At 42.1% G+C, this 13,879-nt stretch overlaps 1 protein-coding gene across 1 annotated transcript in view; it reads left to right on the top strand.

Annotated features, from left to right (window-relative positions):
• Positions 1-13,879, top strand: part of COLEC12 (collectin subfamily member 12) — a 102,963-nt gene that overhangs the window by 82,975 nt on the left and 6,109 nt on the right. The window contains exons 4-9 of the mRNA XM_054817739.1: positions 4,847-4,945; positions 7,500-8,546; positions 9,983-10,471; positions 10,912-11,048; positions 11,816-11,925; positions 13,639-13,784. Of these exons, the coding sequence (XP_054673714.1) occupies positions 4,847-4,945; positions 7,500-8,546; positions 9,983-10,471; positions 10,912-11,048; positions 11,816-11,925; positions 13,639-13,784 (2,028 nt within the window). The remainder of the gene's footprint in view (positions 1-4,846; positions 4,946-7,499; positions 8,547-9,982; positions 10,472-10,911; positions 11,049-11,815; positions 11,926-13,638; positions 13,785-13,879) is intronic.

The raw sequence follows: 13,879 nt of genomic DNA, 5'->3' as shown, positions 1-13,879 counted from the left end.
AGAAGACAAATTATTGTTAAAAACATTAATAAAGCAATCTAATTTTTTACGCATACTTAAACTAAATGCAAAATACAAAGCTGTAATTTTTCTGGCACCAGCCAGTGTCAGATTAGGCTACTGAAGGTGAATGATCTTCCTGTGACTCACTCCAGTGAGGGAAGATAGCATGCTCTCAGCTTGAATTCCCAGTAGTTCTCATTCTCTGGTCAGACCTTATTTTTAGGTTTCTTGACTAATGCCCACCAGGATTTTCATCTACTTCTTTTATCTGTCTCCTAGAGAGGGTTTGCCTACCATTACGTAGGGCCAACACACCCTGGTGAGATGGCACATTTTGTCCTTGCTTCTGAAATAGTGGCTCAGATGCAGACAGTCCTCGCTGTTCCGGCGAGCAACTACTTGAAATTTTGGCTTCTTTTGGAGGGTCTTTACCACATTTTCCACAGTGATCTTGTGAGAAAGTGACATGACAATTCAGAGGGATCTGACCAAGCTGAGAATTAAGGTGAAGCTATCCAAAAGCAAGCTTCAGGCATAGACAGACTTTTCATTTTTGAGAGCAGCAGAATGGCCTTCATAAGGGACATAACAGCTGGTCTGTCTGTTTTGCCTTTGCCTTTTTCTGGAGAAGACGGAAGTGGCTGTTCAAGCCTGGGGTACTCTCCAGAGGCTGACCTCCACTCCTGAGAGTGCTCCACATGGTCACCTAGCACTGAAGGCTCTATCCAGAGATGGTGGTGGGAGCTATGGCCAGGGAAGGAAAGGCATTCCAAATAATAGGACATCCATCCATATGACCCCTTTTGACAGCAAGAGCAACAAGACCTACTTTGGCCATGGCTCTCTACTCGTTCTCCCCAGAGTTCATCTTTTCCACTTGCAGGGCAGTAGCAAGAAAGTAAATAAGCTACAACTTACCTGGGGAAGGAGTTTAGGCAGGAGATCAAGTCCCCCAGGCCCAAGATTTGTTTGACCATGGAGGCTAAGATCCTGCCCCTGTACAAAGCAGATATATGCATTGGTTTGTCTATGGGATCACAAAATTCAGCTTAGCCTGCATCACTGGAAATCATCTAACCCTGCAGTTCACATTTGCAGAGACCTCTACTTTTTCTGCTGCTGCAACTGGGTGGTTTGAACTTGGCTCTGGCCTCTCTCCTCTACACTTCACACAACAGGACTGACTGATTGAGAGCAGGCCTGAGGAGAAGGACTTGGGGTGTTGCTGGATGAGAACCTCAACATGAGACAGCAATGTGAACTTGCAGCCCAGAAAGCCAACTGTATCCTGGGCTGGATCAAAAGCAGCGTGACCAGCAGGTCAAGGGAGGTGATTCTGTCCCTCTACTCTGCTCTCATGAGACCCCACCTGGAGTACTGTGTCCAGCTCTGGGGCCCCAGCATAAGAAGGACATGGACCTGTTCAAGTGAGTCCAGAGGAGGGCCACAAAGATAATCAGAGGGCTGGAGCACCTCTCCTATGAGGAAAGACTGAGAGAGCTGGGGTTGTTCAGTCTGGAGAAGAGAAGAGAAGGCTCCAGGAAGACCATATAGCAGCCTTCCAGTACCTGAAGGGGGCCTACAAGAAACCTGGAGAGGGCATGGAGTGATAGGACAAGAGGTAATGCCCTTAAGCTGAAGTAGGGTAGATTTAGATTAGATATGAGGAAGAAATTCTTCCCTATGAGGGTGTTGAGGCACTGGAACAGGTTGCCCAGAGAAGTTGTGGATGCCCCCTCCCTGGAAGTGTTCAAGGCCAGGTTGGATGGGGCTTTGAGCAACCTGGTCTAGTGGAGGGTGTCCCTGCCCATGGCAGGGGAGTTGGAACAAGATGGTCTTTGAGGTCCCTTCCAACCCAAAACATTCTATGATTCTAGGACTTGCCCTCTGAGGGCAAATAATAAAATAAATGGCTCCTCTGATACAGCTAACTCTTCACTTCGCATCAGTTAATCTGGGTAAGTCATTGCCAGTTTAGTGTCAAATAGACAAAAATCAATAACTTGTGTATTTGAAAGCAGCCTTCTCTTTCCAGCCTCTCTAAACTGGCATCTTCCAGCTAAGTGTTGTGTCACCCCACCAGATCCAGGGCTGCTGTCTGGTACCCAGTTACACGCTAGAATTAAAAGCTACTACTTTCTGTAGGAGACAAGCTGCTGGGAACTGAAAGACCTTTTAATAATACTCGTTAGTGATCCTTCAGACACAGTCTAGGCACGGTCTTCCCAATTGTCAATAATTCCAATAAGGCTTCTGATTAAAGTCCTGCTTCAACAAATTTTTGGGGTGTTATACACAAAGGATGTTCATAGCTACAGACCAGCTTCAGTCTTTCTAGTGTGGGGTGGGGCTGTTTTGGGTTTTTTTACTTTCAGCAATGAAAATACTATACACTGTTGTATCTTTAATTCCATCCAATTTCATCTAACTGTCAGTACAGGCTACTGCATATTGATAGGATTTCTACTCTTTTCGTTTTCTTGGGATTCTTCAGGGGAATATTTTAACCCAAGTTTCCATTGTTAGATTTCATTCAACCATGAAAACATTCTTGTTGCTATAGGACAGTATAAAATCTCAGTTTTACAAACTTCGGATCTTAAGTACAAGCTGGCATTAATTTGCACAGCAAAAGGAAGAAACTAGATTTTCCTTTCATTATTGATAATATGTCTTCACTTGCCAACTCCAAGTATATTGCATAACTGGAGAAAACAGGTGAATATTACACTAAATCTGAATTAACAAGATCCATAGGTGATGTGACATTGCAAATCAAGGCACAGGTCCAGCAGAAACACTTGGAGTAGGCCCTCTTTTTAAATCCAGATGCTTTCACGAAGTCCCCTCTAAGTGCCCAGAGTGAGCCATGTCCTTCACAGTGACTATCCATAAACAAAGCGGAACACCACAGACTGAACAAGCAGCTGCCTAGAGCTAGCCAGAAGGAAAACCCAAGTATGGTCCTGTCATGGTTTAGCTGAAACTAGGACAGGTCCCCACACCCACTGCACATGATACATAGGTGCATACATGCGCAAGTGGAGTGTCAGAAGCAACTGAAGGACCTTTGCTGATCTGGGCTCCAGCCTGGAAGACAGTTGGGCAGGACAAACACTGAATCAACTCCGGCATCATTTAGGAAAAATGGCATACTGCACTTTGACAAGTAACTTTAATGGGCAGAAGAACCAGTGAAAAATTAGTGCTATATTTGGGGGGAGAATGCTTTCCAAAGCAGAAGGTATTGAACAATGGTCCCCCTGAAAAAGCAAAGCCGTTATTGTAGCCTGGATCTGGTGTTTAGCAAGCAATCTGCCGTCATCTCAAATATAGAAAGCCACACTCTGTCTCTCTTTGCATATACAGTGAAGTCTCTGTTTTACCGTCTTTTTGGCAGTATAGAAAGGAGCAGGCAAGTAGTTCACCAAAGGGTGTCTAGTCTCTCTGAAAACCTTGAGACTTTTTCTCTGTTGTAACTCCGTTCACCCCAGTGCAGTTGCACCAGAGATAATCTTGGTCTGCTTTTTCTCCTGTTGGTTTTAGGGAAGCAATAAAAGCCTGCTGTGTAACTGTGGTACCCAGAGTCAGAAAAACAAGGGCAAAAGTTAATAAAGAAGGAGCACTTGGTGGACTACCAAGGTCCAAAGGTCTGGGATTCTTGTGGTTGCTCGTGAGCAGCAAAAGATCCCCTAAATTTCCACTTCTAGTAAAAAAACAAGTCTTTACATAGCAACAACTTCTATGAGGCTATTTCCTAGCTGCAGATTATCTCACAGACAGAAGGAGTTAGCGGTACCTCCTACCTCACACAGGTTTACAGAATTAGCTTCACTATCTCAAGACATAGGAGGAACCTTATTTCTTCTGTTTGAAAGAGGGAGCTGGCACAATAACTCATGTAGCCTCTCCCAGGGTTGGTTCAGATCCATTCTGCTCCCAGTGTAGCAAAGGGCTAAATAATCACATGATGAAAAGAAATTTCTGCCCCTGGTTGTGGCTTGAATGCCTATTAGACAAGGTTTGGTGTGGAAGCTGAAGGCTACCTCTAACCTTGCAAGCATTTCACATTTTTGCCACTGGAAGCTACCCTGGGCTCTGCTTTTCCCACTGCCATATCAATTCCATCAAATAATCAGATTGTCTCAGTAACAAGAAAATGACTCAAACATTACAAAATAAAGAGCACATCAGCCATAAATCTGCATTTGCTGAATGACCATCCTTTCAATCTTAATGAGGCAGAATGGTTTCAAGACTGTTTTGAGTGATCTGTACCATTATCAAGATGTTTAAAAGTTGCTCCCCAAAATATTTAGTAATTGCATCTTCAAACTGCTATCTCAGTCCAAAGTTTGCTATCCGGGTGCCAAGGTTTAATGATTAAAAGGCACAGGGGGAAAAAAAGTGTTCTTTTTAAGGAGAAATGGCTCATAGCAAAATAAAAGGAAGTCTTCTCTCGTGTGTCTAAGCCTTTAGCAATCAGTCTGCCTTTGCCACACAGCACTGTGCTGGGAGCATGGAAATACTGTTAAAAGAAAAGGACTTGGTTCAGGAGGAAAACCCACAAAGAGAGTTTGCTCATGAGCAAAGAAATGCTTGGGGACTGTTAGCAGACTGAAGAACTGGAAGAATGCTGGGTCCCACCAGCAGATAGGCACTCATCCTTCCCACATTTCACAGAGCAACAGCAGAGTTTAGTGGCAAGCAAGGCAATTTTAAGGTGTTTTCTTTTTTTGTTTGATGGTAGTGGTGGGTTTTTTTGTTTGTTTTATTGTTTACTAGACTTTTTTCATAATTTCACTTTTCTTCTTTCTATAACATACTATTCTCTTTCCCCTAGTTGTAGAAAAAATGGACAATGTGACAGGTGGCCTGGAAACATCCCACAGAAGATACACAGAAAAGCTCACAGAGGTGGAGAGTGGTCTGAAGAAATTAGGTAATCTACACACAAGCAAAGCCCCTTTGTATGATGGCTTTGGGGTGTTCTCCTGGCAGATAGCGGCAGGAAATTTGTCTGAAAAATCTCTGGCTATGACAAGATACAGTGCTTCTATTCCAATTTCTCAAGTACTTGGGAAAGCACTAAAAATAGTTAAGAGCAGCTCTACTTAGGAGAGCACTTTAACCATACTTCAATATTTACAGTTCCCACTGAAGTCACTCTGAAATCATTTATACTAAAATAAACAGGCACTTAAAGGTTGTCCTCAAGAGAGAGTCTTCTCTGAGGTAGAGATGTAAAACATAGCAGAAGCTGTTCCACAGCACAAGACTTTCTACATAAAATGAAAAATCTGTCACCCAGTCATCTTGATGCTGTTTTAGCAATTAAGATTCAAAACTGAAGGCCGTTTTAAGGGCTGCACAAATAATCAACTGTTCAAAACTCTTATGTCTGAGGCAAGCTGATTACTTCCATAAAATGTTTCTTAATCATCTCAGGGAATACAGGACACAAGGTTGTTATGGCTTCAGGTCTCCCAGGTGTGATCACAGTTCTCAATTTGCAGGAAGATGGAAAAAGATCATGGGTAAAGATTCTACTAAGTGTACGTTTCTACCTTTCTTCCTTGTCTGGAAAGGAAGCAGAGCTGTTTATTATGAATTTATATATACGTACACTTATAGTTTATATAATTAGTTTTTATATAAATATTAATATACACAAACATGCATGTGCTTCTTGAAATAAATTTTATTTAGCTTCATAACCATATATTGAGACGTGTATTTCTAGGAAAAATTACTTGCAGTTTGATCATAAATTTTTATAACTTTTTCCCCTCAAAAAATAGCTGGCTTCTGAAGTATTTGCACACTGCATTTAGTTCAAAGACATGGGGTAATTCAGTGGCATGTACTTTTACTGATAGATATACAGAAGTAAATGTTACACCTTAAAGCACATGCAACCTTTTGGGTTATATTTGGGTTATTATATTATGCTGATTAAATTTTCACAACATGGAGCACCTTTGATTTATTCATGCCCATACATTTTTACACGCTGCTGGATGGATGGCCAGTGAGATGCTCAGGACCATCAGTTTCCATTAAAGTGGACTTGCCATGGAGGAAGGTAAAAAAAGTTACTGGGCAATGTGTGTGGGAGGCATAAAGGTAAGAGAACTGCTGCAGGGCCAGAAGGATAACAGCATGTGGGGAATGAAAGGCCTTCAGGGATTAGCTGTATGAGGACCTGGCAGTTGTCAGAACTCTGTGAGGAATATAATTTGAGCTCAGTATAATTTGAGCTATAACCAAGACGTAAACATAGAGTCAGAGATGAGAAGATCCTGGAGTGAGACAAGTGTCAGGGAGAGGAACTGTGCTCAGGAAGATGTCCATCCACGAAAGACTCCATAAACACTTCAGACTGAAGCCTCACAAGCCACCATTTGATGTTCAACATCATGACTCATTCAAACACACCAGAAGAAAGCTCCGTACACAGCTGTATTCACTGTAGTTTATGAAAACCATCCTGCTCTCTCATGGAGTCATCTGAAATTATGGACTTCGGACTGCGTAATTCATAAATATAGCTACACTTAGATGAGGTCAAAAATATATGGACTGCCTGTAGGAGAGGGAAGTGACTGAGGTCAAGAAAGCGAATCTTCCCTGAAAGTGAGCGTTGACTGCTTATTTCCTTGGTTTCTATGCCCTGGCTGATGAGCTGTGCAGCCTCAAAAGCTTAATCATACTCAGACAAGCTTCCAGAAATATTCTGTAGGGCAGTGTAAGCAAGAGCAGAGATGTCCCTCAAATATTAAAGGGTTTGCCTTCCTCAAACTCAGAACGTAACATAAGGAAAAAATAACAGCAAAATAAATGTCATTAAAAGCATAGTAATATATTAGAGAGAAAACCAGAAATACATCATATCCTGTCATATCTGGAGTAGCTTGCTGGCAAAGCTTTTGTCTCTATCCCAGACTGTTTTAAAAAACATATTACAACTTTTTTAAAATTAAACTCAAGATTTTAAAAAATGAAACTATATATACTAAATCACAGTGAAAATATTCCACCTGCCAGGAAAAGGACCAAAAAAAATATGAACAGCTAAAATTTACTTCTGAGCTTTCAGCAAAATCCGGTTGTGACTTCAAAACATACACTTACTGATACCTCTTTAATATTTTGAATTCTGTTTACCATTCAGTTTACATTCAGAATACAGCACTACTTGACTGCATATACTCATCAGTTTCTAACGGTATTTTTTCCTGTATATGATGATAGAATCACCATTTTGTTCTCCTCAGCAAGACACAAGGTCTTCATTGATTCCTCTCTGATTTTTTTTTCTCTGTCTAGTGGCAGAACTTTGCTTAGTTGTTTCTCTTTTCTGGAAAAGATAGCATAGAAGTTCTATTGACAGAACATTTTGACAACCTGACTGAATTTAAAATACACTGTGCTTTTTTATACTGTGTTGTAAAAACCTCATCCTAAAGCCTTTCAATTTTTTTCCTGTACAACAGATGACCAAGCTGGACAAAAAGCCATGAATACTAACACTGAACTGTCCAGCTTCAGATCTGACATTCTAACTCTTCGTCAGCAGCTTCATGACATTGCAGAGAAAACTACCAGAAACAAAGATACACTGGAGAAGCTGCAAGAGTCTGGAAACGTATTAGATGACAGACAGAGCCAAATGAGAAGTGCCTTAGATAGCAACTCTTTCATGATCATCAGTGTCAATAAGACTCTTCAGGCATATACTGGATATATCAACAACCTTCAACAAGACACAAGTAATATCCAGACAAACTTGCAAAACCAAGTACATTCTCATAATGTGGTCATCATGAACCTGAACAACTTAAACCTGACACAAATACAGCAAAGGAATCTTATCAGTGTCTTGCAGAAGTCAATGGAAGATACAAGCTTGGCTATTCTAAGAATCAAGAATGACTTTCAAAATCTGCAGCAGGTTGTCCTTCAAGCCCGGAAGGACACTGACTGGCTTAAGGAGAAAGTACAAAATTTACAGACTTTGGCCGCCAACAACTCAGCGCTGGCAAAAGCTAACAATGATACACTTGAAGACATGAACAATCAGCTCAGCTCCTTCAGTGGGCAAATGGAGAACATCACCACAATTGCCCAAGCTAACGAACAAAACCTAAAGGATCTCCAGGAACAGCACAAGGATTATGAAAACAGAACTTCTGCCAAATTCAACCAACTAGAAGAGAGGTTCCAGGTCTTCGAAACTGATATAGTCAATATCATTAGCAATATCAGCTACACTGCTCATCATCTACGGACACTGACTAGCAATCTCAATGAGGTCAGGACGACTTGTACAGACACCTTAAGTAAACATTCAGATGAGCTGATTTTTATGAACAGCACACTAGCCAATATTCGCTTAGACTCTGCATCTCTCAAGATGCAACAGGATTTGATGAGGTCAAGGTTAGATGTTGAAGTTGCCAATTTGTCGGTAATCATGGAAGAAATGAAGCTGGTAGATTCCAAACATGGCCAGCTCATCAAGAACTTCACTATCCTACAAGGTATGCAGCTTCCATAATGATGACTATAATGGTCTATGCCAGATTCCTGCTTGCATTACATCTTTAGTTCTGTGGAAGTTAGTGCATGCTGGTACAGAGTCCTGAGGTTTTCCATTATCTAATCCTAAACTTTGGAAATGCAAATGTAGCTTGAATTTTCCTTACTGATTTTCCTATGCCTTCTTTACATAGCTAGAATGGGGATGCTATGAAGGAAGGTTCTGACGTAGCAAAATTTTATTCTGACTGACTGAATGACTGGATCTGCTTTTGATTTAGTTTCTAAAATAAGCTAGTGAAAGTGTGGAACCTCAAGAAGCCAATCCCTGCTAAGGAGGAAATGGCTAAAAAATATACGTTGGACTATTCCCAGAAGGGTCCACCCTTACTGAAAAACAAGTTGCTATTTCACTTTAAGCCAGTTGTTAGTCTGCCAGAAAACATCCTACTTTGCTGAGTTTTTAATCCTGGGTTATTTTATTTTCTCCAGAAATAAATAGCATCAAGTTTAGGAGGTTTCTCCCAGCCAAGTATTATCCCAAATGAAAAGAACACTCATATTTCCAACCTGATGTGAACCAGTTAGGCCTAAAACTCTTAATCACAAATATAAATCCATTGCTCCAAATAAACTAAGGCTGAATTAGAGCCAAGATTACATGTCAGTAACCTTAACCTTTCTCATTTCAACCAGGCCTAACTGACTCCAGCTTAGGAATTTATCTCTGGAGGAGTTTAAATGATACAGATTCGGGGGGGGCGCGGCAGGGCATTGGCAAGGCATTTGCTCATCCATGATCAGAATCCAAAATTATGTTGTTTTTATTGCTGTCACAATATTGCCATTTCCTATTGTGGCTATTGTTCTTTTTCCTCTTATAGCCGGCCAGTTAGCAACTAGTACTTTGGGTCTTTCCCACAGTTGGCTTATTGCTCACTATCCATCATTCTGTCTCTTTTTGAGAAGCCATTATTGACAGAGCAGCAAGCAGGGTCATTGCGGGAGAAAGAGTGTTGTGGTCTAAGAGCGGAGATATGGGACTACAAGGAAAAGAGCGCATAGCAGAGTGAGGGAACAGGAGCATCAACAGGCAGGACCACGTGCATCAACAGCACGGAGTATGTATTGCAGGGACTAGTGCCTTGGCTGGTCACCTGGGGCATGGTGTCACTGTCCAGGTCACAGGATAAGGTGCATCAGATTATTTTCTTCTGTATCCTGTATTTCATGGAGCCTGAGGAAAGACCAATTGCATATAGCACCTGAGAAGCAGACATACTTTTTCACAAGCACTGCTTGAAGTGGCTGTTAGCCTGATTTTCACAGTACTGAATATCATGTCGCTGGTCTGAGATATGTTAAACAAGGACCCCACATGGGCTTTTTGTTTCGTTTTCTGTCTGTATCCCCACTTTGCATGCTTACATTGTTTCAGGTCCTCCTGGTCCAAGGGGACCTAAAGGTGACAGAGGCCCTCAAGGTCCGCTTGGCCCCGCTGGCCTAAAAGGACAAAAAGGAGAGAAAGGAGAGGCCGGACCACCAGGACCTGCAGGTGAGAAGGGTCCACCTGGGCCAACGGGGCCACCAGGAGAAAAAGGAGGCAAAGGTTCAAGAGGATCACCTGGCTCCAAAGGTCAGAGAGGTTCTCCTGGCAAGACGGGTCTTCCTGGAGCAAGCGGAGACCCAGGGCCACCAGGTCCACAAGGCAAAGACGGCCCACCTGGGCCACAAGGCCCACCAGGATTTCAAGGCCTGCAGGGAACTGTGGGAGAGCCAGGGGTACCAGGACCTCGAGGACTACCTGGGCTACCTGGAGTCCCTGGGCTGCCTGGTCCAAAGGGCCCACCTGGCCCACCAGGGCCGCCAGGTTCAGGAATACCAATGGCACTACAAAGTGAAGCTACGTCAATGCCTGAGGCTAATGGTAAGCTATCAACACACCGCATGCATCTTTAACTGATACAAATATACCTAGCAGAGGTGCTCATCACTTAGTTACTGGTTGAAATAACCTCTGCTACGTTAGACTCATCTCTTGGATTTATCACAAAGAGCCCTGTTAAGTGAAGACATGCCTGTGGGTCATCCTTCTGATGACCTGAAACTGATTTAAGCTAATGTTTATGGCTAAAGAAAAGGCGGCAGTAGTATGAGTAATAAATAATCCCCTTGACCACACAGTTTAGCCTTGATTTCACAGAGTCAGGATCCTAATAAGTAAATTCCCAAACTGTATATAATGACTTTAGGTGGCACCATGCTGTAGATGGGTATGGGATCCTCCACCTATTATTGGCCCTATGCAGAAAGTTATCACTGGCGCATTATCAGTAAATGGCTTAACACAAAAAATTCACATCACAGGTTGTTCTCCTCATTGGAAGAACTATACAGAAAAGTGCTACTACTTTTCAATTGAAAGAGAAATTTTTGAAGAAGCAAAGTTATTCTGTGAAGAGAAGGCATCACGCTTGGTTATCATAGATGACAAAGAGGAGCAGGTAATTACCATCTTTCTGTTTTTCAAGGAGAGAGTTTGAAGTTATTTAACGTGTGGAAGCCACAAGGCAAGTGGGAAGCTGAGACCATCATGAATTCATATAGTGATGTAGATACAGTGATTGACTCCTGTTAGCATTTTGTCCACCCTCTGCCTGCTCAGCAGCTTCTCCATGTGCAGAAGGGCAGTGTGAGCAGAGCTGGTGCTGACCCTGAAGGTGGTGGGCACAGAGCAACCAGAAAGGCTAGCGACAATTGTAGGAGTTTAGAGCCTTTAAAGATGGCCCTCGCATATTATCCAAAATGTATTTTTTGCAGTGGCAAATATAATTTAATTTTAAATTGTCTGATTTAATACATGCAGCCTAAGACTACTGTGACCCAAAAATATTTTTAATCTAACTATAAATGTAGCTCTACTTTTGCTACTGTTCAACATTATTTGGTGGCTACATAGCAGTGGGGGTGTCAAGATGAAGCTACTTACTCTTTGGGTTTTTTTCAATTTGTATATATCAGATGTTGGCTGTGACTTTATGTTAACCTAATTTTCATGCCCGGCTCTCCCTACCTCACATGCAAACATTGCTATGGATTCTAGTGTGGGCAAGGGGTCACAAAGCCAGCTCCTGAAACATATCTTCAGCTTAGAAAAATTTCTCTGGTCCTTCCTATTCCGATAATAAAGATGCTCATGAAACCAGAGTAGCTTATTGGCATCAAAGACAGTTGTGTTTGTTTGTTATGGACTAAGATCCTTCTTCCACAGCAATGGATTAAAAGGCAGATTTTTGGGAAAGGCAGCTTCTGGATTGGACTAACGGATTCAGAGAAGGAAAATGAATGGAGATGGCTGGATGGATCCTCACCAGTTTACACGTATGTAAATAAAAAACAATTATGTTTATTTTCTGCAGATGCTACCACTCTTGTGGACACTTCTAAAAGCAGCATCTAGAAATTATCCAATGAATTCAGAAGGCTGTAGATGCCAATGAAATAATTCATTACTGAGGATGCTGTTGAACTGTTTTTTCTCTCTCCTTTCTCCATGCGCAAGGCTTGCTTTCCTTGCCAGGAAGAAAACTGAATGTTGAATGAAGGAATCACATAACTACATAGTGCAGCGTTTCTTGCCAAAACATTTGCTCCTGACTTTTATTACAAAGTTGAGATGGAAAGCACAGACAGTTTTGCTGTCTTGGATTGAATTTTCCTTATTTGCATTACAACTGACTATAAATAGAGTGCTCGTTCTGATAAAAAATGACCAGCCTTTAGATAAAGCCCAAATCCAAGTGGAAAGCATTAAACATAAGGAAAATGCACGAAACGAGGGTGTTTAAGCATTGGCCAGCTGAGAACTGAATTGGCAGCTCTCCAGGAATCCTAGGGCTACACCTAATTTGTCCTGAATGGAACAGATTGCAACCACCCAAATTTTAATACTGAGGAGTGGACTAAAGAGTTTATAGAGCTGAGTGTGCTGTGCTCCAGAAAAACAGGCTACAGTCAGTCAGATGTTATGAAATGATTAGCTGTGATCTCATTGGTGTTCATTTTGATGAGAAACATGGAAAAAGTCAGATGCATTTCAAATGAGCCATAATATTTTTGTCTTTTTCTCCCTCCTCGTTTTCATCTTTCTTTCTCTTTATGGCAGCACTGTGACTGATTCCCACTTCAGCCACTGCTTTCAATAGGTTTCCACTACACTGTGGTTTTAGGTGCCCTGTCATAACCTCAGAGCTGTCAGTTACTGATTTTCAAAGTATTTCATTACTTCTGGAAAGCTGTGTGTCCTCCCAGGTGCCTGGTCAGGCATCCTGTGTCAGGCCAGCGTGTTTTTTAGCTGAGCATGGACCATATCAGCCAGCAATCACAAGCTCCCTTCAACAACCTGTTTCTTCAGGAAAATTGAGATTTTAAGTCCTGAGGTTGGAAGTGTTTCTCACTTGTTAAACAAAAACAGGATGAGGAAACACTTGCTGCTAGCTTTTTACATGCTGTGTTAAGTTTCACCATCAAAGCTAACAATCTCAAAAGATACCTGTATACATACTTCATACGTTCCTTCTAAGTCCAAAAATTCACCTCCTGTCCAAACATGGGTCCGTAAAACCAATAAATCTTTGCTGTGCCTCCGGAGAGGCCCGCCTCGGTGCGGTCAGAGGGCTGAGCGCCTTTGCAGTGAGCGATGGCAGGGCGCTGCCATCCTGGGTAGCGCTCGTGAGCCTGACGGCTCTTCTCAGTCCTATCTGCCAGCAGGAACACAGTGCGCAGGCTTTGCAGGATTGGAGCAATGCATATGGAGCATGGAGCGCTCCCATTGTATGTGCATGTATATTCAGAAACTAAAATAAAGTTCATCGGTCTAATTTTAGGTCTCTGAGTTTTGGCAGCCCGAGGCTGAATAGATTCCCTTCTCTGTAATACATCTGTTTTCCATTTTCAGCGAGTCATGTATTGTTTGTTTCAACGTGTATTTCCCCTTCAGAACAGATCTCATGATGTTTTCGTTAATTTCTTGTGGTGAAAAACTGTCATGTGTGCAGCATTGTGCAATCACATCTCTTGCTTTTTGGTTGAAAGAAACTGGAAAACTGGGCAACCTGATAACTGGAGCCACGGGCACGGGCCAGGGGAGGATTGTGCCGGGTTAATCTATGCTGGGCTCTGGAATGACTTCTACTGTGAAGATGTTAACAATTTCATTTGTGAAAAAGACATGGACAAAGGTAAGCAAGGCGCTTGGTTTGATTATTTGACCCTACCCCTAGCAGGCCAAATTCAAGTAAATTTTCCACAGCTAGAGGGAAGGAGATCCAGGCAT

This window comes from Grus americana, chromosome 2, assembly GCF_028858705.1.
Source record: "Grus americana isolate bGruAme1 chromosome 2, bGruAme1.mat, whole genome shotgun sequence".
NCBI lineage: Eukaryota > Metazoa > Chordata > Aves > Gruiformes > Gruidae > Grus > Grus americana.
This window is presented reverse-complemented; position numbering and strand designations above follow the sequence as displayed.